This window comes from Pseudophryne corroboree, chromosome 6, assembly GCF_028390025.1.
Source record: "Pseudophryne corroboree isolate aPseCor3 chromosome 6, aPseCor3.hap2, whole genome shotgun sequence".
NCBI lineage: Eukaryota > Metazoa > Chordata > Amphibia > Anura > Myobatrachidae > Pseudophryne > Pseudophryne corroboree.
In genome coordinates this window covers 796,977,658-797,002,522 of record NC_086449.1, presented here as the reverse complement: position 1 = coordinate 797,002,522, position 24,865 = coordinate 796,977,658, and the positions used below count along the sequence as shown (strand labels likewise).

Sequence of the window (24,865 nt, the reverse complement as noted above, 5' to 3'; positions counted from 1 at the left end):
TTGTCCCTTCACTCTCCTCTTCGGTTTAAGCCATAAAGGAGGGACGTAGAAAAGGTTTTTGAACAGGATGGTGCTAAATTTGTAGGAGGTGATACTTTGATGTGATGTTTGCACAGTGTGTTTCTGTATAACTGGACAGCAGGATCTAATGGGAGCTGTGGGGGGCCTCTTGCTGCGCAATGCCCCACAGAGCTCGCCATCAAGCCCCCAGGAGCAGGCGTCTGGCATAGTCTCCCGGGAGTCTAGGGGAGCGCCCAGTTATCCCAGAAGAGAAGACAAGTATCCGTATGACACTTGTAGTTTGCAAAGATGTCTCAGCAAATTGGAAAGCAGGCGTGCAATGGGGGGACCTTGCAGACAGTGAACAACCAAGTCATCTTGGCTGCATAGAGTGCACTACATACGTGAGAGCTACTGAAAGCAGATATTTTATGAATGCGGATATTCGGGAAATAAGACTTAATTTTCAGGCTATTAGTGGTAAATGAGAAAATCTTATCTCTGAAATCTAAGGATATTCAGCAAACAGAAGGCCTGATTCAGGTTCCGACGGAGTAGCGGTGCATGCCGCAGAGTGCCGATGTTCAGTACTTTGCACATGTGCAGTACGTAGCTCGCGGATTGGCAGCAGCCTGTCAGTGATTGACAGTCTGTTGCCATTTAGGGCGGGGGTAAGCAGCAACGCCCTCTGTTTAGGCCATTGTGGGGGAGGGACGAGGCCAGGTTCAGGATGTCCATTGGAAGATGGCGATTTCGTGGACTCTTTGTTGTAGCTGCGGCTGCCGGCTTGCGCGACTGCATTGGTCACACAGTGGTCAATGCAGTCATAGGACGCAGCTCAGATCACTAATGCAGGAGGACGCATGACTGAAAAACTGAGTCGGAGCTATGACTGTACCGTGAATAGTGACTAAGTCCCCACAGATCTGGTGACTTGACTCTTGGAACGATGCCACCGGGAACAGATAAGTGTGGTCATAAGACGACTACGTGTGCAGTCAGATTTTAGACATTGTATGAATGCCTTATAACCGACCCATGGCTGGTATAAGTCTGATTCATTGGGATAACTGGACCCATACACACAATGATTCAAGGCAACTTCAAGAATGCCCTGATGGCATTAGAACTTCGCTGTAATTAGGTGCCTTTAGCATGTGTGTTAAAGCATCAGTGTACAGAATTGTACTTTATATAAAGATGAATAGAAACTGTTTGATTTTGCAATATTCTAACAAAGAGAATCAAACTGTGAACAGTAGATGGCGCCAGAGGGTGTTTTTGTTTGATTTTAATCACTATAATATACTGAGTATTCTCTGAAATCTAGTGGATAAAGGGGGTAATTCCGAGTTGATCGCAGCAGGAATTTTGTTAGCAGTTGGGCAAAACCAGGGCCCTCATTCCGAGTTGTTCGCTCGGTAAAAATCTTCGCATCGCAGCGATTTTCCGCTTAATGCGCATGCGCAATGTCCGCACTGCGACTGCGCCAAGTAAATTTGCTATGCACTTAGGAATTTTACTCACGGCATTTTCATCGTTCTGGCGATCGTAATGTGATTGACAGGAAATGGGTGTTACTGGGCGGAAACAGGCCGTTTTATGGGCGTGTGGGAAAAAACGCTACCGTTTCCGGAAAAAACGCAGGAGTGGCCGGAGGAACGGAGGAGTGTCTGAGCGAATGCTGGGTGTGTTTGTGACGTCAAACCAGGAACGACAAGCACTGAACTGATCGCAGATGCCGAGTAAGTCTGGAGCTACTCAGAAACTGCTACGAGGTGTGTAATCGCAATATTGCGAATACATCGGTCGCAATTTTAAGATGCTAAGATTCACTCCCAGTAGGCGGCGGCTTAGCATGAGCAAATCTGCTAAAATCCGCTTGCGAGCGAACAACTCGGAATGACCTCCCATGTGCAGTGCAGGGGAGGCAGATTTAACATGTGCAGAGAGAGTTAGATTTGGGTGTGGTGTGTTCAATCTGCAATCTAAATTGCAGTGTAAAAATAAAGCAGCCAGTATTTACCCTGCAGAGAAACAAAATAACTAGTGATGAGCGGGTTCGGTTCCTCGGAATCCGAACCCCCCCGAACTTCACCCATTTTACACGGGTCCGAGGCATACTCGGATACTCCACTATTGCTCGGTTAACCCGAGCGCGCCCGAACGTCATCATCCCGCTGTCGGATTCTCGCGAGATTCGGATTCTATATAAGGAGCCGCGCGTCGCCGCCATTTTTCACTCGTGCATTTGAAATGATAGTGAGAGGACGTGGCTGGCGTCCTCTCACTTTGTTTCAGAACTTTCAGGGGGCTGCAAATATCTTTATTCTGGGGACCAGCAGTATTATAGAAGGAGTACAGTGCAGTTTTGCTGACCAGTGACCACCAGTATTATACGTTTTCTGCCTGAAAAACGCTTCATATCTGTGCTCAGTGTGCTGCATATATCTGTGCTCACACTGCTTTATTGTGGGGACTGGGGACCACCAGTATTATATAGGAGGAGTACAGTGCAGAGTTTTGCTGACCAGTGACCACCAGTATTATACGTTCTCTGCCTGAAAAACGCTCCATATCTGTGCTGCATTGTAGTATATAGTAGGAGTACAGTGCATAATTTTGCTGACCACCAGTATATAATATATGAGTACGGTACAGAAGGCCACTGCTCTACCTACCTCTGTGTCGTCAAGTATACTATCCATCCATACCTGTGGTGCATTTCAGTTTTGCATAGTTTGCTGACCACCAGTATATAATATATAGCAGTACGGTACAGTAGGCCACTGCTCTACCTACCTCTGTGTCGTCAAGTAGAGTATCCATCCATACCTGTGGTGCATTTCAGTTTTGCACAGTTTGCTGACCACCAGTATATAATATATAGCAGTACGGTACAGTAGGCCACTGCTCTACCTACCTCTGTGTCATCAAGTATACTATCCATCCATACCTGTGGTGCATTTCAGTTTTGCACAGTTTGCTGACCACCAGTATATAATATATAGCAGTACGGTACAGTAGGCCACTGCTCTACCTACCTCTGTGTCGTCAAGTATACTATCCATCCATACCTGTGGTGCATTTCAGTTGTGCGCAGTATATATAGTAGTAGGCCATTGCTATTGATACTGGCATATAATTCCACACATTAAAAAATGGAGAACAAAAATGTGGAGGGTAAAATAGGGAAAGATCAAGATCCACTTCCACCTCGTGCTGAAGCTGCTGCCACTAGTCATGGCTGAGACGATGAAATGCCATCAACGTCGTCTGCCAAGGCCGAAGCCCAATGTCATAGTAGAGAGCATGTAAAATCCAAAACACAAAAGTTCAGTAAAATGACCCAAAAATCAAAATTAAAAGCGTCTGAGGAGAAGCGTAAACTTGCCAATATGCCATTTACGACACGGAGTGGCAAGAAACGGCTGAGGCCCTGGCCTATGTTCATGGCTAGTGGTTCAGTTTCACATGAGGATGGAAGCACTCATCCTCTCGCTAGAAAAATGAAAAGACTTAAGCTGGCAAAAGCACAGCAAAGAACTGTGCGTTCTTCTAAATCACAAATCCCCAAGGAGAGTCCAATTGTGTCGGCTGCGATGCCTGACCTTCCCAACACTGGACGGGAAGAGGTGGCGCCTTACACCATTTGCACGCCCCCTGCAAGTGCTGGATGGAGCACCTGCAGTCCAGTTCCTGATAGTCAAATTGAAGATGTCACTGTTGAAGTACACCAGGATGAGGATATGGGTGTTGCTGGCGCTGAGGAGGAAACTGACAAGGAGGATTCTGATGGTGAGGTGGTTTGTTTAAGTCAGGCACCCGGGGAGACACCTGTTGTCCGTAGGACGAATATGGCCATTGACATGCCTGGTCAAATTACAAAAAAAATCACCTCTTCGGTGTGGAATTATTTTAACACAAATGCGGACAACAGGTGTCAAGCCGTGTGTTGCCTTTGTCAAGCTGTAATAAGTAGGGGTAAGGACGTTAACCACCTCGGAACATCCTCCCTTATACGTCACCTGCAGCGCATTCATCATAAGTCAGTGACAAGTTCAAAAACTTTGGGTGACAGCGGAAGCAGTCCACTGACGACTAAATCCCTTCCTCTTGTAACCAAGCTCCTGCAAACCACACCACCAACTCCCTCAGTGTCAATTTCCTCCTTACCCAGGAAAGCCAATAGTCCTGCAGGCCATGTCACTGGCAAGTCTGACGAGTCCTCTCCTGCCTGGGATTCCTCCGATGCATCCTTGAGTGTAACGCCTACTGCTGCTGGCGCTGCTGTTGTTGCTGCTGGGAGTCGATCGTCATCCCAGAGGGGAAGTCGGAAGACCACTTGTGCTACTTCCAGTAAGCAATTGACTGTCCAACAGTCCTTTGCGAGGAAGATGAAATATCACAGCAGTCATCCTGCTGCAAAGCGGATAACTCAGGCCTTGGCAGCCTGGGCGGTGAGAAACGTGTTTCCGTTATCCACCGTTAATTCACAGGCAACTACAGACTTGATTGAGGTACTGTGTCCCCGGTACCAAATACCATCTAGGTTCCATTTCTCAAGAGTCACCAGTGTCCTAAAAAATGCAGTTGTACCCAATGTCCACTTAACCACGGACATGTGGACAAGTGGAGCAGGGCAGACTCAGGACTATATGACTGTGACAGCCCACTGGGTAGATTGCCTCCCGCAGCAAGAACAGCAGCGGCGGCACCAGTAGCAGCATCTCGCAAACGCCAACTCGTTCCTAGGCAGGCTACGCTTTGTATCACTGATTTCCAGAAGAGGCACACAGCTGACAACCTCTTACGGAAACTGAGGAACATCATCGCAGAATGGCTTACCCCAAATGGACTCTCCTGGGGATTTGTGACATTGGACAACGCCAGCAATATTGTGCGTGCATTACATCTGGGCAAATTCCAGCACGTCCCATGTTTTGCACATACATTGAATTTGGTGGTGCAGAATTATTTAAAAAACGACAGGGGCGTGCAAGAGATGCTGTCGGTGGCCCGAAGAATTGCGGGCCACTTTCGGCATTCAGCCACCGCGTGCTGAAGACTGGAGCACCAGCAAACACTCCTGAACCTGCCCTTCCATCATCTGAAGCAAGAGGTGGTAACGAGGTGGAATTCAACCCTCTATATGCTTCAGAGGATGGAGGAGCAGCAAAAGGCCATTCAAGCCTATACATCTGCCTACGATATAGGCAAAGGAGGGGGAATGCACCTGACTTAAGCGCAGTGGAGAATGATTTCAACGTTGTGTAAGGTTCTGCAACCCTTTGAACTTGCCACACGTGAAGTCAGTTCAGACACTGCCAGCCTGAGTCAGGTGATTCCCCTCATCAAGCTTTTGCAGAAGAAGCTGGAGACATTGAAGGAGGAGCTAAAACAGAGCGATTTCGCTAGGCATGTGGGACTTGTGGATGGAGCCCTTAATTCGCTTAACCAGGATTCACGGGTGGTCAATCTGTTGAAATCAGAGCACTACATTTTGGCCACCGTGCTCGATCCTAGATTTAAAACCTACGTTGGATCTCTCTTTCCGGCAGACACAAGTCTGCAGAGGTTCAAAGACCTGCTGGTGAGAAAATTGTCAAGTCAAGCGGAACGTGACCCGTCAACAGCTCCTCCTTCACATTCTCCCGCAACTAGGGGTGCGAGGAAAAGGCTAAGAATTCCGAGCCCACCCGCTGGCGGTGATGCAGGGCAGTCTGGAGCGAGTGCTGACATCTGGTCCGGACTGAAGGACCTGCCAACGATTACTGACATGTCGTCTACTGTCACTGCATATGATTCTCTCACCATTGAAAGAATGGTGGAGGATTATATGAGTGACCGCATCCAAGTAGGCACGTCAGACAGTCCGTACGTATACTGGCAGGAAAAAGAGGCAATTTGGAGGCCCTTGCAGAAACTGGCTTTATTTTACCTAAGTTGCCCACCCTCCAGTGTGTACTCCGAAAGAGTGTTTAGTGCAGCCGCTCACCTTGTCAGCAATCGGCGTATGAGGTTACTTCCAGAAAATGTGGAGAAGATGATGTTCATCAAAATGAATTATAATCAATTCCTCCGTGGAGACATTCACCAGCAATTGCCTCCAGAAAGTACACAGGGACCTGAGATGGTGGATTCCAGTGGGGACGAATTAATAATCTGTGAGGAGGGGGATGTACACAGTGAAAGGGGTGAGGAATCGGACGATGAGGAGGAGGTGGACATCTTGCCTCTGTAGAGCCAGTTTGTGCAAGGAGAGATTGATTGCTTCTTTTTTGGTGGGGGCCCAAACCAACCAGTCATTTCAGTCACAGTTGTGTGGCAGACCCTGTCGCTGAAATGATGGGTTTGTTAAAGTGTGCATGTCCTGTTTATACAACATAAGGGTGGGTGGGAGGGCCCAAGGACAATTCCATCTTACACCTCTTTTTTTCTTTCATTTTTCTTTGCATCATGTGCTGTTTGGGGGCTATTTTTTTGAAGTGCCATCCTGCCTGACACTGCAGTGCCACTCCTAGATGGGCCAGGTGTTTGTGTCGGCCACTTGTGTCGCTTAGCTTAGCCATCCAGCGACCTTGGTGCACCTCTTTTTTTTTCTTTGCATTATGTGCTGTTTGGGGACTATTTTTTTGAAGTGCCATCCTGTCTGACACTGCAGTGCCACTCCTAGATGCGCCAGGTGTTTGTGTTGGACACTTGGGTCGCTTAGCTTAGTCATCCAGCGACCTCGGTGCAAATTTTAGGACTAAAAATAATATTGTGAGGTGTTCAGAATAGACTGAAAATGAGTGGAAATTATGGTTATTGAGGTTAATAATACTATGGGATCAAAATGACCCCCAAATTCTATGATTTAAGCTGTTTTTGAGGGGGTTTTGTAAAAAAACACCCAAATCCAAAACACACCTGAATCCGACAAAAAAAATTCGGTGAGGTTTTGCCAAAACGCGTCCGAATCCAAAACACGGCCGCGAAACTGAATCCAAAACCAAAACACAAAACCCAAAAAATGTCCGGTGCACATCACTAAAAATAACCCACCCAAATCTAACTCTCTCTGCACATGTTATATCTGCCCCCCCTGCAGTGCACATGGTTTTGCCCAACTGCTAACAAAATTCCTGCTGCGATCAACTCGGAATGAGGGCCAAAGTTGCTGCTTGTCGTAGAACGTATGATAAATGCTCCCCTGCTGTCTCTCCCAGTGAGGTTTCCAGGTTTTATTCACGTCCCAGAAAATGTTGGTACCGCCCAGAGATTGTGGATTTTAAGCCTGTTAAGGTTATATATATTTAAATCTCAGTATTTAATTTGTAGAAAAGTATATTGTTATAATCCAGTGGTTTGTAGTATTATGTCTGCAGTGGTACGGACATGCTGGGGGTGTAGTGTTATCATACCCCCCAACTGTCCCTATTTTCGTGGGGCAGTCTAGTTTTTTAGGCACTATCCCGCTGTCCCACCCATGGGCCACAGTGTCCTGGGGTGGGGGGGAGTAGTTGGGACCTGTCACTCACTGCTCTGCTTAGCAGGGCGGCGGTATGCACAGCATTTATTCATTGGAGACAGAGGGACTGGGGGCATGCCAGCAGCTTACAGAGCACTGGGCATGCCCCCACAGTGGCGAAACGAGAGGCATGGCTTGGGATAGTGGCATTCCTGCTAAGTCACGCCCCCTTTTGTCCAGGCCACGTCCCCTTTAGGTTTTTGCCGCGAGCAGGCGTCCCAAATCAATAATCTTGACTGTTGGGAGGTATGGTGTTATGTCTGTATAGGAGGTAATAGAATTGTATTATGGTCACGGCCAGTGGTCAGGTCATGTTGGTGGTGTAGTGTTCTATGTCTGTATAGGATGTAATAGATGTATTATGGTCAGTGGTCAGGTCATGTTGGGGGTGTAGTGTCCTGTGTCTGTATAGGGTGTAATAGATGTATTATGTCCAGTGGTCAGGTGATGTTGGGGTGTAGTGTCCTGTGTCTGTATAGGGTGTAATAGATGTATTATGGTCATGTCCAGGGGTCAGGTCATGTTGGGGGTGTAGTGTCCTATGTCTGTATAGGGTGTAATAGATATATTTGGGTCATGTCCAGGGGTCAGGTTATGTTGGGGTGTAGTGTCCTGTGTCTGTATAGGGTGTAATAGATATATTATGGTCATGTCCAGGGGTCAGGTCATGTTGGGGTGTAGTGTCCTGTGTCTGTATAGGGTGTAATAGATGTATTATGGTCAGTGGTCAGGTCATGTTGGGGTGTAGTGTCCTATGTCTGTATAGGGTGTAATAGATATATTATGGTCATGTCCAGGGGTCAGGTCATGTTGGGGTGTAGTGTCCTGTGTCTGTCTAGGGCAGAGGTTCTCAAACTCGGTCCTCGGGAGCCCACACAGTGCATGTTTTGCAGGTAACCCAGCAGGTGCACAGGTGTATTAATTACTCACTGACACATTTTAAAAGGTCCACAGGTGGAGCTAATGATTTCACTTGCGATTCTGTGAGGAGACCTGCAAAACATGCACTGTGTGGGCCCCCGAGGACCGAGTTTGAGAACCTCTGGTACAGGGTGTAATAGATGTATTATGGTCAGTGGTCAGGTCATGTGTAGTGTCCTATGTCTGTATAGGGTGTAATAGATATATTATGGTCATGTCCAGGGGTCAGGTCATGTTGGGGTGTAGTGTCCTGTGTCTGTATAGGGTGTAATAGATGTATTATGGTCAGTGGTCAGGTCATGTATTATGGTCACGGCCAGGGGTCAGGTCATGTTGGGTGTAGTATCTTATGTCTGTATATGGTGTAATAGATGTATTATGGTCACGGCCAGGGGTCAGGTCATGTTGGGTGTAGTATCTTATGTCTGTATAGGGTGTAATAGATGTATTATGGGCATGGGCGTAGCTACCATTGGTGCAGGGGATGCGACTGCTATGGGGCCCGAGTTGTCTCTGGGGCCCGAGCCTTCCCCTGCACATAGTTGCTGAGTGAGCCCCGGCACTGGCATCTTTTACCTTTAGGTGTGCTGCTGCACTGAGGCCACACCTGCTCACCCGGCGGCCAGCTCCGCCTCTCCTGAGTACTAACTAACGCTGGGAGGAGGCATGGCTGTGTCTGCAGGGACATCCCTGGACCACGGGCACGCCTCCTCCCAGCGTCTGTGAGGAGACATGAGGTGGAGCCGGGCTGGCCGGGAGAGCGGATGAGGCGGCAGTGTAGCCCCAATGGTGAGTGCTGCGGGGAAGTGGTGCTATGGGGCCCCATCTGGCATAGCTACGCCCCTGATTATGGGCATGTCCAGTCAGAGCCGGCCTTAACCAATATGATGCCCTAGGCAAGATTTTGGCTGGTGCCCCCTAGCACCACCGCTGGTTCCGCCTCTGACCTTGCACCTCTTTCCCAGCACCATCACCCCTCACCCATAGCAGTCCTTATTTTGGTGTTTGTACCCACTATATTTTAAATAGGAACAGTTCCCACATTTGGCGCACAGCCCAAAAAGGCTGGCAAGAGGCATGGCCACACAATAGTAATTCCAATTACACCACACAATACTGCAACTTTATTCACATTTAATCATGTGATAGTGTCCATAATTCATATTACATCCCACAGTAGTATCACTTTACCTTAAACGTTACTCCTCACAGTAGAGCCCCTTATTCACATTACATCACACTGAATTGCTCCTTATTCACATTATATCACACCATATTGCTCTTTATTCACAGTAGTGCCCTTTCTATATGCAATGCCACATAGTAGAGCACCTTATACACATAATGCCAAACATTAGTAATGCATTTATACACATAATTCCACACAGTAATGCACCTTACACATATGAGACACATTATTAATGTCCTTATAAACATAATGCGCCTTACACATTATGACAACCTTTATTAATGCCCTTTTACAAATAATGTCCCTTACACATATGCCGTACATTATTAATGCCCTTATACACATAATGACACGCATAGTGCCCCCTACACATTTGCTGCACATTATTAGTGCCCCTATACACATAATGACACACATACAGTAGTACCCTGTTACACACATGCCCCACATTTTTAATGCCCTTATACGCATAATGACACATATAGTGCCCCTTACACATATGTTGCACATTATTAATGCATTTTTACATGACAAACCTAATGCTCCTTACACATATTCTGAACACTTCTGCACAACCAACCCACTCACATGCACACAGCACTCACACTGCCACTAACACAGTGACCTCTGCCCCTGCTTGGATACAGATGTGTCCTCAAAAATCTTGCCTCAATGCTAACGTCTGGCACCTTTTTTTATGAAAATGCGTCTTATTTGCATTGCTATGTGGCTAGGATGCGCAAGCAGCTTCTGCTGATTAAAATGATATGCAGCATGCCTATATACTGTGTGAGACTGTGGCTGTATCTGCATATGAAATGCTACACACAGAATATAGGCATGCCGCATATCATTTTAATCAGCAGAAGCTTCTGATGCCCCTAGGCATATCAAATGCCCTAGGAAATTGCCTAGTTTGCCTATGCCTATGGCCGGCTCTGTGTCCAGTGGTCAGGTCATGTTAGGGGTGTGGTGTCCTATGTCTTTACAGGGTGTACTACATACCTCCCAACTGTCCCGATCTTCGTGGGACAGTCACATTTTTTGGGGACTGTCCCGCTGTCCCACCAATGGGCCGCGGTGGGGTGGGGGCAGTTTGGAGGCTCCTGTCAGTCGCTGCCCTGCTTATTCACAGAGACAAGAGAAACTGGGGGGAAACAATATGCAATAGGAAACGGGATGCGGTCAAGATGCCGCCAGCCAGAATCCCGGCGGTCGAAATACCGACGCCAGAATCCCGACCGCCACAATCCTGACATATTCTCCCTCCGTGGGTGTCCACGACACCCATAGAGGGAGAATATAATAGTGTGCCGAGCGTAGCGAGGCACCGTGCCCGCAGCGTGGCGAGCGAAGCGAGCACGCAAGGGGCTGCGTTCCGCTCGCCACCCCTGTCGGGATTGTGTGGTCGGGATTCCGGCGTTGGTATTTCGACTGCCGGGATTCCGGCCGGCAGCATTTAGTACTGATCCCTGGGAAACAATATGATTTTTGAGTATTTATTTTCAGATTTTCCAGTGTATTTCTGAAAGGGCAAAGAAACCAGTAAATCAAGTGGGTCACTCTTATTGCTTCAAGCCAGTATCACAGAGACAGCGGAGTATTGATAAACTGCGCCAATAACAGATTTTGCTATTGCTGATCTAAGCAGCGATAAATGATTATATTATAATCATTTGATATTAAATAGGCCAATACAGTTCATAAATGTATTTATTCACAGACCGCTGCTGGCCGCAGTCTATGGGGGATATTCAATCACAGTCGATTCCGCTCATCCATGTGTTTTTCGACTTGCCGGAAGTTCTGACAGGGCGGAAAAACGGCATTTCAATTGAATATTTAAGTGTCAGAAAGTTCCGATTATCTGCGGAAAGTGCCGTCTTTCCGCCCTGACGGAACTTCCGACAGTGATTGAATACCCCCCTATGTGTTATTACATTATTTATTTTCATTGTAATTACTTTTTTTATTTTATAGCTTGATAAACAGGGCTTGGATGTCCAAGTACATGATAAAGAAGTCCAGAAAGAAAATGAAAATAAATGGAATGAAGCATTGGGTATGTAATTATCTTTTCTTTTACAGTCGCCCCTTAGTGTTGTACCCCCGACAGAGATTTTAGGTATGTTTAACATCCAGTTGGTCCATCCACACATGTGATCCGGTCACTTACCGCGCTACGTTTGTTGCCAGCGTTAGTAACAACAGTACATACTATGGTGATACAATTCTTAGTAACTAATGCACAATTTATGGGGCGGATCCAGCCTCATATAATGTGCAGATGCACAGACTTATTGCCATACGGCACAGAAATCTTGCCTGGTTGATTGCCTGCACTTGCCCGGATATCGGGGGTCATTCCGAGTTGATCGCTAGCTGCCGTTGTTCGCTGCGTAGCGATCAGTGTAAAAATGGCTAATCTGCGCATGCGTATGCACCGCAATGCGCACGCACGACGTACTGGTACAAAGAGCTTTGTGGTTTTGCTCAGGTTCTAGCGGCGTTTTCAGTCGCACTGACGGCCGCAAGAAGATTGACATGAAGTGGGCGTTTCCGGATGGCAACTGGTCGTTTTCAGGGAGTGTTTGGAAAAATGCAGGCGTGCCGGGGAAAACGCAGACGTGGCTGGGCGAATGCTAGGCGGTGTGTGACGTCAAAAGCCGTCCCTCCAACGTTAGAATCAACGCACACAAAGAGTAAGTCCAGGGCTGGTCTTGTTTTGCACAAAATGTTTTTGCAGGCACTCTGCTGCACAGTCGTTCGCACTTCTGCAAAGCGAAAATACACTCCCCGGTGGGCGACGACAATGCGTTTGCACGGCTGCTAAAAACTGCTAGCGAGCAAACAACTCGGAACCCATCATACGTTATAACAGTGTGGTTAATTGAATTGCCTCCGTAGAGTGACATCAGGGCCGTATTAAGGGCCACATGGGCCTGGGGCTGAAAATGTTGAAGGGCCTATTCTGAGAAGGGGAGGAGCTGTGAACAAAGCTGTGTGGGTGTGACCAGAGCCATGTGGGTGTGTACACCCCCTACGCTATCACCCCCACCCCCAACATTTTCTCAGTGTAAAGAGGGATATTTGTATGCGCCAATAATTAGTGGGCGTGGCCGCACAGGAAATGTTGTGCCAGTGAGTCACTCTAGGAGCTGCTGTACATATGCCCTGTCCCTCTCTCCCATGAATAGGTCAGTAGATAGCCTCCCAACCACCACCACCACCACCTCACACCGCGGGACACTGCTATCAGCCCCACTGTCTCACTAAATACATAAAAGTTGAAAAAAATATATATTTTGTGAGGAATAATTTCAATACTTATGTCTTTTTCACATCTTTGTATCCGAAAATGTATTTTATTTGCAATGCGATGCCTATAGACGCAACAGGAGAGTAATACGCTATATGACAGTTATATATCTGTGTGCGGCTGAGTCTCTGAGTCTGTACACGAAGTGCTACAATGCAGCAGCCGCAGCTCTTTCCCAATACAAGGTCTATTCTGCTCCGTATACAGACTCGGCCACACACAATATCCAAGTGTCATATATCACATTAATAAGCGCAGTCTCCTTGTGTGTCCTAGTCGTGTCACATGGCGCATTTTATGCTAGGTGTATGGGAACACATCTCTATAATCATGATATAATGGTGATTAGATATATGTGCTCTTATTCACTTTCAGATGCACAAATGGTACAAAATGACAAGATCGTTTGCTTACTGGACGAGCGACAGAAGGAGGACATCAGGAACCTGAACAAGTCTATCAATGAGTTCAGACTGAGTTTCCAGAAGGAAGAGGACCGGCGTGAGTTTGATCTGTATGATCCGCAGGCCTTAAAGAAAGACCTCCCGGCGCGTCTGTCTGACGATGACCCCCGCTGCAGCGTTTCTGGGCTCCAGAGGCTGATGGGAGAGGACCTAACCGAAAGCGAGAGAAAGAGAGACCAACAGGAGCAGCTCAGGGAATGGTGTCTGCAGCAGCGGAGGGAATTGGCCAAAGCATTAGAAGACCAGAAGTTTGCAGGTAATTTGTGAGCGGTTTTTAGAAAAAAAAATTCACCACTGAAGTGGTTAAGACGCCTTCAAGTGGCTTTTAAATATTTTAGCACATTGGCTGTGCTATAGCGTCATCTTTAAAGCAGATACGTTTGAATGTGAAATTATAAATCCATTCTAAATAAATTTTTTAAATGTCCCTTTAGCTAAGAAAATAGCACAATTAGCTAATACTGGTAAATAACCAGCAGACCACTGAGTGATGTGGTCTAATCTCTCTTCTATGGATCCTTCTGTTCCGTAGCCTTTAGTGGTTTTGAACCCATGTCCTGTTTAGCCTGTATTCTCCAATTAACCATACCTCCCAACGTTGGGCCAGATGTAATGAAGTCTGAGTTTGACGGAGGTTCCGGTTCCCGGCCAAACTTGGATGGTTTTTTAAAGCGGTAATCATGTACAACAAGGCAAAACCATGCATTGTAAATGATTGCTGCTTAAAAAAAAAAAACATTCAAGTTCGGCCGGGAACCGGCACCTCCGACCAACTCGGACTTCTTTACATTTGGCCCATTATCTGTGTTTCAGTAGAGATCCCTTGCGCACCTTTGAAGTGCGTGCAGCGAAAAAGGGGCAGAGCATCATTGGGAGGGGCAGGGTCTCGTGGAAGGGGGCATGACCTAGCGGCACCTCCGTTTGCATCACTGTGGGGTCATTGATCTCTATTAGGAACATTCCAACATTTCACATAAGTGGATTCTAGAGAGATCATGACTTCAGCATGTCCCATTGTATGTGTACTTAGAACATTTGTTGATGCAGCCTACCAATCAGCTCTGTTTTGGCAGATCTTGAGTTCTTCCTGTGTATCTAACAAGTTCAAGTCAGACAAAACAATGATGGATGGGGTGGGTAGTCCTTGTAGCAGAAATACTGGTCGAGCAAGAGAGCGGCTTCTTGCATTGTGTGAAGGTGATGGGCAATGTCTCATGGCTGTTGGTTCCAAGCTTATATTGCCCCCGCGTCCTATGCACACTTCCCTAATCTCTAAATCACTGACTCTCATTGTACAGGCAGTCTGTATGACAAAATGAGAATTGAACTGGACAAGAAAGCCATGGAATTGCAGAGAATGGAGGAAAAGGCCAGACGAGAAATTTGTACTTTCACAAAAGAATTCAACAGAGTTCAGGTAATTTTGCCAAAAGACACAAAAGTGCAACAAGGCAAAAAGAAAATAAAAATTGCAAAAACCATTTCCAAACCAGCTCCGTTACACACTACAGAATACCTCTGGTGTAAAAAGACTGGAATGGGGTGGTGAGGGTCACTAAGGAGGACAGTACCCAAGCCTCTAGGATCCCGAGAGTGCAGGGGAGGCACAACCACACCCCCTTCATAATTCTGCAACCAGTCCGTAATTTATAGAAAGAACCCTTGCAATAAAGAAAAGTCCTTATTTATTACCAGTTATTTATATAGCGCACACATATTCCGCAGCGCTGTACAGAGAATACTTGCCCATTCACAGCAGTCCTTGCCCCAGTCTATATTCCCTATCACATGTACACACACACACATTCACACTAGAGTTAATTTTTGTTGGGAGCCAATTAACCTACCAGTGTATTTTTGGATTGTGGGAGGAAACCGGAGTACCCGGAGGAAACCCACTCAAGTACGGGGAGAATATACAAACTCCACACAGTTAGGGCCATGCTGGGAATGGAACCCATGACCTCCGTGCTGTGAGGCAGCAATGCTAACCATTACACCATCCGTACTGCCCTTATACTGGCTGTTTAACCCAATAGAGTGATTGGTCTGTTCTCAAGGGCACTGCTGCTACCTCTGCTGTATTTTATGGGTGGAGAACGTGGACTGGTGCAGGATTCAGAGTTACCATTCTTAGGGCTTTATGGCTTGCACACTTCTCATCTGTTGCAACACAGGAAAAATCTCATTTTACAGTGTGGAATGTTCTGAAAGAGTACGGGCAAGGGGGTCAGAATGCCCTGAGTTTTGTTGTTGAGAGCCAATCATTTTTTTTTTGTGTGATTTAAGGGTATTACAGTCATCACACGAGTCCATTCCAAGCAGAAGTTCCGGAATGTAGGTCTGGTTGCAGGATACTATAATCTGCCTCCTCGAGCGCTTTGATCTGCAGGTCGTTAGAACGCTAACTGTTTCAGTATGCTCGTTACTAGCCTCAGTTGCAAAACCTGACTTTGCTTTTCCATGGAAATATTCCCAGTTAATTTTAAGCTCTTCAATGCCCCTGTCTAATGATCCATTACGGGATATGATTATTATTTCAGCAATAGTGGATTGAGGATGTTTTGTTCAATCAGAAATAAATCATCTTCTAGTCAGAAATGAAACTTGTGTTTTTTACGCTCTGAAGTTGTATTTATGTAGGAATCCCTGGCTCCTGTCTCCCCCCTCCTCTCCACCGTCACCAAGTTCCAGTCCTTTGTTTTACACACTGGTAACGCGGAGACAAGCTGTGAAGTAAGCAGGGTTGGGACAACCTGTATGCTGTCAGAACGTTAGAATGTTAACAGCAGCACAGAATATTTCAGCGCAGCCAAGTCCTGTGTGTGCATGTATGGGCAAGTGTTAAGTGGGAGGGGCTATAACAACTTGCAGCCAATCAGAGTAGCTAAGCATTATCAACTGCAAATCATAGCGTTGGCTCCAGCCAAACTGATGCAGAAAGATTGTGGAGCCAAATGCAACATTTTAGTTACAAAGCACCAACGTATTTTTCAGAACGATACATACGTGTATTCGCCATTACGTACGCGAGAGGTGGTGAGGTCCTTGTAATACTGTTACCCCTTATTTATGGACAGGCTGAAGAAGCCTTAGAAAGAAGAAAGTTAGAGAAGCAGCAGCAAGAGGAGGACAATTCAGTGGAGATCTCCAACCTTACTGAAGGTGACATGCTCTCAGAGAACCCTGCACAAGCCACCAGCGCCTTTGGTCTGCACCGCGTGGTTACCGATCGCTGGAAAGGGATGTCCCCAGAGCAGCTGAAGGACATCAATAACACCCAGCAGCAGCAGTCACTGGAGAAAATGGTAATATTGGTATTATAGCTACGTACAGTGTATTCCGTTACATCCCGTTCTCCTGATCAGTCCAGCGTAACCTGAACCTTATTTGTTGTGTGTCTTGTGATCTGATGTCGGCTGCTCAGCTTCCATCAACTCAGTGTGAATGATTGTGTCATATATAGGCGAGCTGCACTAGTCTTTTTATAGTTCTAGTATATATACACCTTTACAGTAATCCTGCCTCCTATAGTTACGCTGTACCCACAGTGGTGCCTCTGTCTTCCCACATACGTAGTCCTTCCAGTAACCTGTGCTGAATAAAACATATAACAGGAAGCACTAGTCCTGGCAGTCACATGAACCCATTATGAAAAATGTATATTATTTTGTTTTCTCTTACGTCCTAGAGGATGCTGGGGACTCCGTAAGGACCATGGGGTATAGACGGGCTCCGCAGGAGACATGGGCGCTCTAAAGACTTTAGATGGGTGTGCACTGGCTCCTCCCTCCATGCCCCTCCTCCAGACCTCAGTTAGATCCTGTGCCCAGAGGAGACTGGATGCACTGCAGGGGAGCTCTACTGAGTTTCTCTGGAAAAGACTTTTGTTAGGTTTTTTATTTTCAGGGAGCGCTGCTGGCAACAGGCTCCCTGCATCGTGGGACTGAGGGGAGAGAAGCAGACATACTTAAATGATAGGCTCTGCTTCTTAGGCTACTGGACACCATTAGCTCCAGAGGGTCGGAACACAGGTCTCACCCTCGATGTCCGTCACGGAACCGCGCCGCCGTCCTCCTCACAGAGCCGGAAGATAGAAGCCGGGTGAGTATAAGAAGAAAGAAGACTTTACAGGCGGCAGTAGACTTCAGATCTTCACTGAGGTACCGCGCAGCGGTAACGCTGCGCGCCATTGCTCCCACACATTCACACACTGACGGCACTATAAGGGTGCAGGGCGCAGGGGGGGGGGGGCGCCCTGGGCAGCAAAATTAACCTCTAGGGACACTGACATTGATTGATATATATATATATATATATATATATATATATATATACTGCGGAGGCAGTATATTACACAAACCCCCGCCAGTATAAAGATTTGAGCGGGACCAAAGCCCGCCGTTGAGGGGGCTGAGCTTGATCCTCCAGCACTAACTAGCGCCATTTTCTCCACAGCACGCTGCAGAGAAGCTGGCTCCCCGGACTCTCCCCTGCTGAACACAAGTACAGAGGGCACAAAAGGGGGGGGGGGGGGGGGGCACGTTTATTTGGCGCAGTGAGTTTATATATATATATATATATAATAAGAATTTACTTACCGATAATTCTATTTCTCATAGTCCGTAGTGGATGCTGGGGACTCCGTCAGGACCATGGGGAATAGCGGCTCCGCAGGAGACAGGGCACATCTAAAGAAAGCTTTTAGGATCACATGGTGTGTACTGGCTCCTCCCCCCATGACCCTCCTCCAAGCCTCAGTTAGGTACTGTGCCCGGACGAGCGTACACAATAAGGAAGGATCTTGAATCCCGGGTAAGACTCATACCAGCCACACCAATCACACTGTACAACTTGTGATCTGAACCCAGTTAACAGTATGATAACAAACGAAGTAGCCTCTGAAAAGATGGCTCACAACAATAATAATAACCCGATTTTTGTAACAATAACTATGTACAAGTATTGCAGACAATCCGCACTTGGGATGGGCGCCCAGCATCCACTACGGACTATGAGAAATAGAATTATCGGTAAGTAAATTCTTATTTTCTCTAACGTCCTAGTGGATGCTGGGGACTCCGTCAGGACCATGGGGATTATACCAAAGCTCCCAAACGGGCGGGAGAGTGCTGATGACTCTGCAGCACCGAATGAGAGAACTCCAGGTCCTCCTTAGCCAGAGTATCAAATTTGTAAATTTTACAAACGTGTTCTCCCCTGACCACGTAGCTGCTCGGCAAAGTTGTAATGCCGAGACCCCTCGGGCAGCCGCCGAAGATGAGCCCACCTTCCTTGTGGAGTGGGCCTTTACAGATTTAGGCTGTGGCAGGCCTGCCACAGAATGTGCAAGTTGGATTGTGCTACAGATCCAACGCGCAGTCGTCTGCTTAGACGCAGGAGCACCCATCTTGTTGGGTGCATACAATATAAACAACGAGTCAGATTTTCTGACTCCAGCTGTCCTTGAAATATATATTTTTAATGCTCTGACAACGTCCAGTAACTTGGAGTCCTCCAAGTCGCTAGTAGCCGCAGGCACCACAATAGGCTGGTTCAAGTGAAAAGCCGAAACCACCTTAGGGAGAAAATGAGGACGTGTCCGCAGTTCTGCCCTGTCCGAATGGAAAATCAGATATGGGCTTTTGTACGATAAAGCCGCCAACTCTGAAACTCTCCTGGCTGAAGCCAGGGCCAGTAGCATGGTTACTTTCCATGTAAGATACTTCAAATCTACAGATTTGAGAGGCTCAAACCAATGAGATTTGAGAAAATCCAAAACTACGTTTAGATCCCACGGTGCCACTGGGGGCACAATCGGGGGCTGTATATGTAGTACACCCTTGACAAAAGTTTGTACTTCAGGCACTGAAGCCAATTCCTTCTGGAAGAAGATTGATAAGGCCGAAATTTGAACTTTAATAGACCCCAATTTGAGGCCCATAGACAATCCTGCCTGCAGGAAATGTAAGAATCGACCCAATTGAAATTCTTCCGTTGGGGCCTTCTTGGCTTCACACCACGCAACATATTTTCTCCAAATGCGGTGATAATGTTGTGCGGTCACTTCCTTCCTAGCCTTAATCAAGGTAGGAATAACTTCCTCTGGAATGCCCTTTTCTTTTAGAATCCGACGTTCAACCGCCATGCCGTCAAACGCAGTCGCGGTAAGTCTTGGAACATACAAGGTCCCTGCTGAAGCAGATCCCTTCTTAGAGGTAGAGGCCACGGATCCTCCGTGAGCATCTCTTGAAGTTCCGGATACCAAGTTCTTCTTGGCCAATCCGGAGCCACTAGTATTGTTCTTACTCCCCTTTTCCGAATAATTCTCAGTACCTTTGGTATGAGAGGCAGAGGAGGAAACACATACACTGACTGGTACACCCATGGTGTTACCAGAGCGTCCACAGCTATTGCCTGAGGGTCTCTTGACCTGGCGCAATATCTGTCCAGTTTTTTGTTGAGGCGAGACGCCATCATATCCACCTTTGGTTTTTCCCAACGGTTCACAATCATGTGGAAAACTTCCGGATGAAGTCCCCACTCTCCCGGGTGAAGGTCGTGTCTGCTGAGGAAGTCTGCTTCCCAGTTGTCCACTCCCGGGATGAACACTGCTGACAGTGCTATGACATGATTTTCCGCCCAGCGAAGAATCCTTGCAGCTTCTGTCATTGCTCTTCTGCTTCTCGTGCCGCCTTGTCTGTTTACGTGGGCGACTGCCGTGATGTTGTCCGACTGGATCAACACCGGCTGACCCTGAAGCAGCGGTTTTGCCAAGCTTAGAGCATTGTATATCGCTCTTAGCTCCAGTATATTTATGTGAAGAGACGTCTCCAGGTCTGACCATACACCCTGGAAGTTTCTTCCCTGTGTGACTGCTCCCCAGCCCCGTAGGCTGGCATCCGTAGTCACCAGGACCCAGTCCTGTATGCCGAACCTGCGGCCCTCTAACAGATGGGCACTCTGCAACCACCACAGGAGAGACAACCTTGTTCTTGGTGACAGTGTTATCCGCTGATGCATGTGCAGATGCGATCCGGACCATTTGTCCAGCAGATCCCACTGAAATGTTCGTGCATGGAATCTGCCGAATGGAATTGCTTCGTAAGAAGCCACCATCTTTCCCAGGACTCTTGTGCATTGATGTACTGACACAGTTCCTGGTTTTAGGAGGTTCCTGACCAGTTCGGATAACTCCCTTGCTTTCTCCTCCGGGAGAAACACCTTTTTCTGAACCGTGTCCAGAATCATTCCCAGGAACAGCAGACGTGTTGTCGGGGTCAATTGAGATTTTGGAAGATTCAGAATCCACCCGTGTTGCTGAAGCACTACTTGGGTTAGTGCTACACCGACTTCCAGCTGTTCTCTGGACTTTGCCCTTATCAGGAGATCGTCCAAGTAAGGGATAATTAATACGCCTTTTCTTCGTAGAAGAACCATCATTTCGGTCATTACCTTGGTAAAGACCCGAGGGGCCGTGGACAAACCAAACGGCAGCGTTTGAAACTGATAATGACAGTCTTGTATCACGAACCTGAGATACCCTTGGTGTGAGGGGTAAATTGGGACATGCAGATAAGCATCTTTTATGTCCAGGGACACCATGAAGTCCCCTTCTTCCAGATTCGCTATCACTGCTCTGAGTGACTCCATCTTGAACTTGAATTTCTGTATGTACAGGTTCAAGGATTTCAGATTTAGAATAGGTCTTACCGAACCGTCTGGCTTCGGTACCACAAATAGTGTGGAATAATACCCCTTTCCCTGTTGTAGGAGGGGTACCTTGACTATCACCTGCTGAGAATACAGCTTGTGAATGGCTTCCAATACCGTCGTCCTTTCTGAGGGAGACGTTGGTAAAGCAGACTTTAGGAACCGGCGAGGGGGAGACCTTTCGAACTCCAACATGTAACCCTGAGATACTATCTGCAGGATCCACGGGTCCACCTGTGAGCGAGCCCACTGATTGCTGAAAATCTTTAGTCGACCCCCCACCGCTCCTGAGTCCGCTTGTAAAGCCCCAGCGTCATGCTGATGGCTTTGTAGAACCCGGGGCGGGCTTCTGGTCCTGGGCAGGGGCTGCTTGCTGCCCTCTCTTACCCTTTCCTCTGCCTCGCGGCAGATAAGACTGTCCTTTTGCTCGCTTGTTTTTATAGGAGCGAAAGGACTGCGGCTGAAAAGACGGTGTCTTTTTCTGTTGGGAGGGGGTCTGAGGTAAAAAAGTGGATTTGCCGGCAGTTGCCGTGGCCACCAGATCCGATAGACCGACCCCAAATAATTCCTCTCCTTTATATGGCAACACTTCCATATGCCTTTTGGAATCCGCATCACCTGACCACTGTCGCGTCCATAAACTTCTTCTGGCAGATATGGACATCGCACTTACTCTTGATGCTAGAGTACAAATATCCCTCTGAGCATCTCGCATATAAAGAAACGCATCCTTTAATTGCTCTAGAGTCAATAAAATACTGTCCCTATCCAGGGTATCAATATTTTCAGTCAGGGAATCCAACCACACTACCCCAGCACTGCACATCCAGGCTGAGGCTATTGCCGGTCGCAGTATAACACCAGTATGAGTGTATATACTTTTCAGGTTAGTTTCCAGCCTCCTATCCGCTGGATCCTTGAGGGCGGCCGTATCAGGAGACGGCAACGCCACTTGCTTTGATAAACGTGTGAGCGCCTTATCCACCCTAGGGGGTGTTTCCCAGCGCGTCCTAACCTCTGGTGGGAAAGGGTATAATGCCAATAACTTCTTAGAAATTAGCAGTTTTCTATCTGGGTTAACCCACGCTTCATCACACACGTCATTCAATTCCTCTGATTCTGGAAAAGCTACAGGTAGTTTTTTCACCCCCCACATAATACCCCTTTTTGAGGTACCAGCAGTATCAGAGATCTGCAAAGCCTCCTTCATTGCCGTGATCATATAACGTGTGGCCCTGTTGGAAAATACGTTTGTTTCTTCACCGTCGACACTAGATTCATCTGTGTCGGTACCCGTGTCGACTGACTGAGGTAAGGGACGTTTTACAGCCCCTGACGGTGTCTGAGACGCCTGAGCCGGTACTGACTGGTTTTCCGGCCGTCTCATTTCGTCTACTGACTTTTGTAATGTACTAACATTATCACGTAATTCCATAACTAAAGCCATCCATTCCGGTGTCGACTCCCTAGGGGGTGACATCACCATTACCGGCAATTGCTCTGCCTCCACACCAACATCGTCCTCATACATGTCGACACACACGTACCGACACACAGCAGCCACACAGGGAATGCTCTAATCGAAGACAGGACCCCCTTAGCCCTTTGGGGAGACAGAGGGAGAGTTTGCCAGCACACACCAAAAGCGCTATAAATGTATATAAACAACCCTAAAAGGTGTTGTTTTTGTTATAAGCGCTTTTAATATATAAATATCGCCAATTTATGCCCCCCTTCTCTTTGTTACCCTGTTTCTGTAGTTCAGTGCAGGGGAGAGTCCTGGGAGCCTTCCTCACAGCTGAGCTGAGCAGGAAAATGGCGCTGAGTGCTGAGGAGAATAAGCTCCGCCCCTTTTTCGGTGGGCTTTTCTCCCGGGTTTTGAGAAATCTGGCCTGGGTTAAATACATACATATAGCCTTAATGGCTATATGTGATGTATTCTTTGCCACTAAAGGTATTTAATATTGCTGCCCAGGGCGCCCCCAGCAGCGCCCTGCACCCTCCGTGACTGGTCAGTGAGAAGTGTGTAGCAACAATGGCGCACAGCTGCCGTGCTGTGCGCTACCTTCATGAAGACTGAAGAGTCTTCTGCCGCCTGTTTCCGGACCTCCGATCTTCAGCATCTGTAAGGGGGGTCGGCGGCGCGGCTCCGGGACGAACCCCAGGATGACCTGTGTTCCGACTCCCTCTGAAGCTATGTCCAGTAGCCTAAGACTCCAATCCATCCTGCACGCAGGTGAGTTGAAAATCTCTCCCCTAAGTCCCTCGATGCAGTGAGCCTGTTGCCAGCAGGACTCACTGAGATTTAAAACCTAAAAAAACTTTTTCTAAGCAGCTCTTTAGGAGAGCCACCTAGATTGCACCCTGCTCGGACGGGCACAAAAACCTAACTGAGGCTTGGAGGAGGGTCATGGGGGGAGGAGCCAGTACACACCATGTGATCCTAAAAGCTTTCTTTAGATGTGCCCTGTCTCCTGCGGAGCCGCTATTCCCCATGGTCCTGACGGAGTCCCCAGCATCCACTAGGACGTTAGAGAAATATAGAAAAGCGCTGTACTGACTGGGTTTATATTCCAGTGTCCGGTTGCGCTGGGTGTGTGCTGGCATACTCTCTCTCTGTCTCTCCAAAGGACCTTACTGGGGGACTGTCTCCATATAGATTTATATCCCTGGGTGTGTGAGGGTGTCGGTACGTGTGTGTCGGCATGTCTGAAGCGGAAGGCTCATCTAAGGAGGGGGTGGAGCAGATGATTGTGGTGTCTCCATCGGCGACGCAAACACCTGATTGGTTGGATATGTGGAATGTTTTAAATGCAAATGTGTCTTTATTACATAAGAGATTGGACAAAGCAGAGTCCAGGGAAGTAGCAGGGAGTCAATCCATGGCTTTGGCTGTGTCACACGGCCCTTCAGGGTCTCAGAAACGTCCCCTGTCCCACGCAGCAGACACGGATACCGACACGGATTCTGACTCCAGTGTCGACTACGATGATGCGAGGTTACACCCTAGGGTGGCCAAAAGTATTCATTATATGATTATTGCTATAAAAGATGTTTTGCATATCACAGATGACCCCTCTGTCCTTGACACGAGGGTATGCATGTTTAAGGAAAATAAACCTGAGGTAACCTTTCCCCCGTCTCATGAGCTGAACGCCTTATTTGAAAAGGCTTGGGAGACTCCAGACAAGAAACTACAGATTCCCAAGAGAATTCTTATGGCGTATCCTTTCCCCGCGCAGGACAGGGTACGGTGGGAATCCTCACCCAGGGTGGACAAAGCTTTAACACGCTTGTCCAAAAAGGTGGCGCTACCATCTCCAGACACGGCAGCCCTCAAGGATCCTGCTGATCGCAGACAAGAGACTACCTTAAAATCAATTAATACACATACAGGTGCCTTGCTCAGACCGGCGGTAGCGTCGCCATGGGTATGTAGCGCAGTAGCAGCGTGGGCAGATATCTTGTCATCTGACATTGACACCCTAGATAGGGATACCATTTTATTGACCTTGGGTCACATTAAAGACGCAGCCTTATATATGAGAGACGCTGCGAGAGACGTTGGGCTGTTAGGTTCAAGAGCCAACTCCATGGCTGTTTCTGTAGGCGAGCCCTGTGGACCCGCCAATGGATGGGGGATGCTGATTCAAAGAGACATATGGAAGTTTTACCTTACAAGGGTGAGGTCTTATTTGGGGAGGGTCTAGAGGACCTGGTTTCCACGGCTACCGCGGTAAATCTTC

At 47.6% G+C, this 24,865-nt stretch overlaps 1 protein-coding gene across 1 annotated transcript in view; it reads left to right on the top strand.

The window, feature by feature from the left end:
• Positions 1-24,865, top strand: part of RIBC2 (RIB43A domain with coiled-coils 2) — a 54,934-nt gene that overhangs the window by 2,689 nt on the left and 27,380 nt on the right. Inside the window, exons 2-5 of the mRNA XM_063928901.1 lie at positions 11,604-11,685; positions 13,318-13,662; positions 14,705-14,823; positions 16,487-16,714. Of these exons, the coding sequence (XP_063784971.1) occupies positions 11,604-11,685; positions 13,318-13,662; positions 14,705-14,823; positions 16,487-16,714 (774 nt within the window). The remainder of the gene's footprint in view (positions 1-11,603; positions 11,686-13,317; positions 13,663-14,704; positions 14,824-16,486; positions 16,715-24,865) is intronic.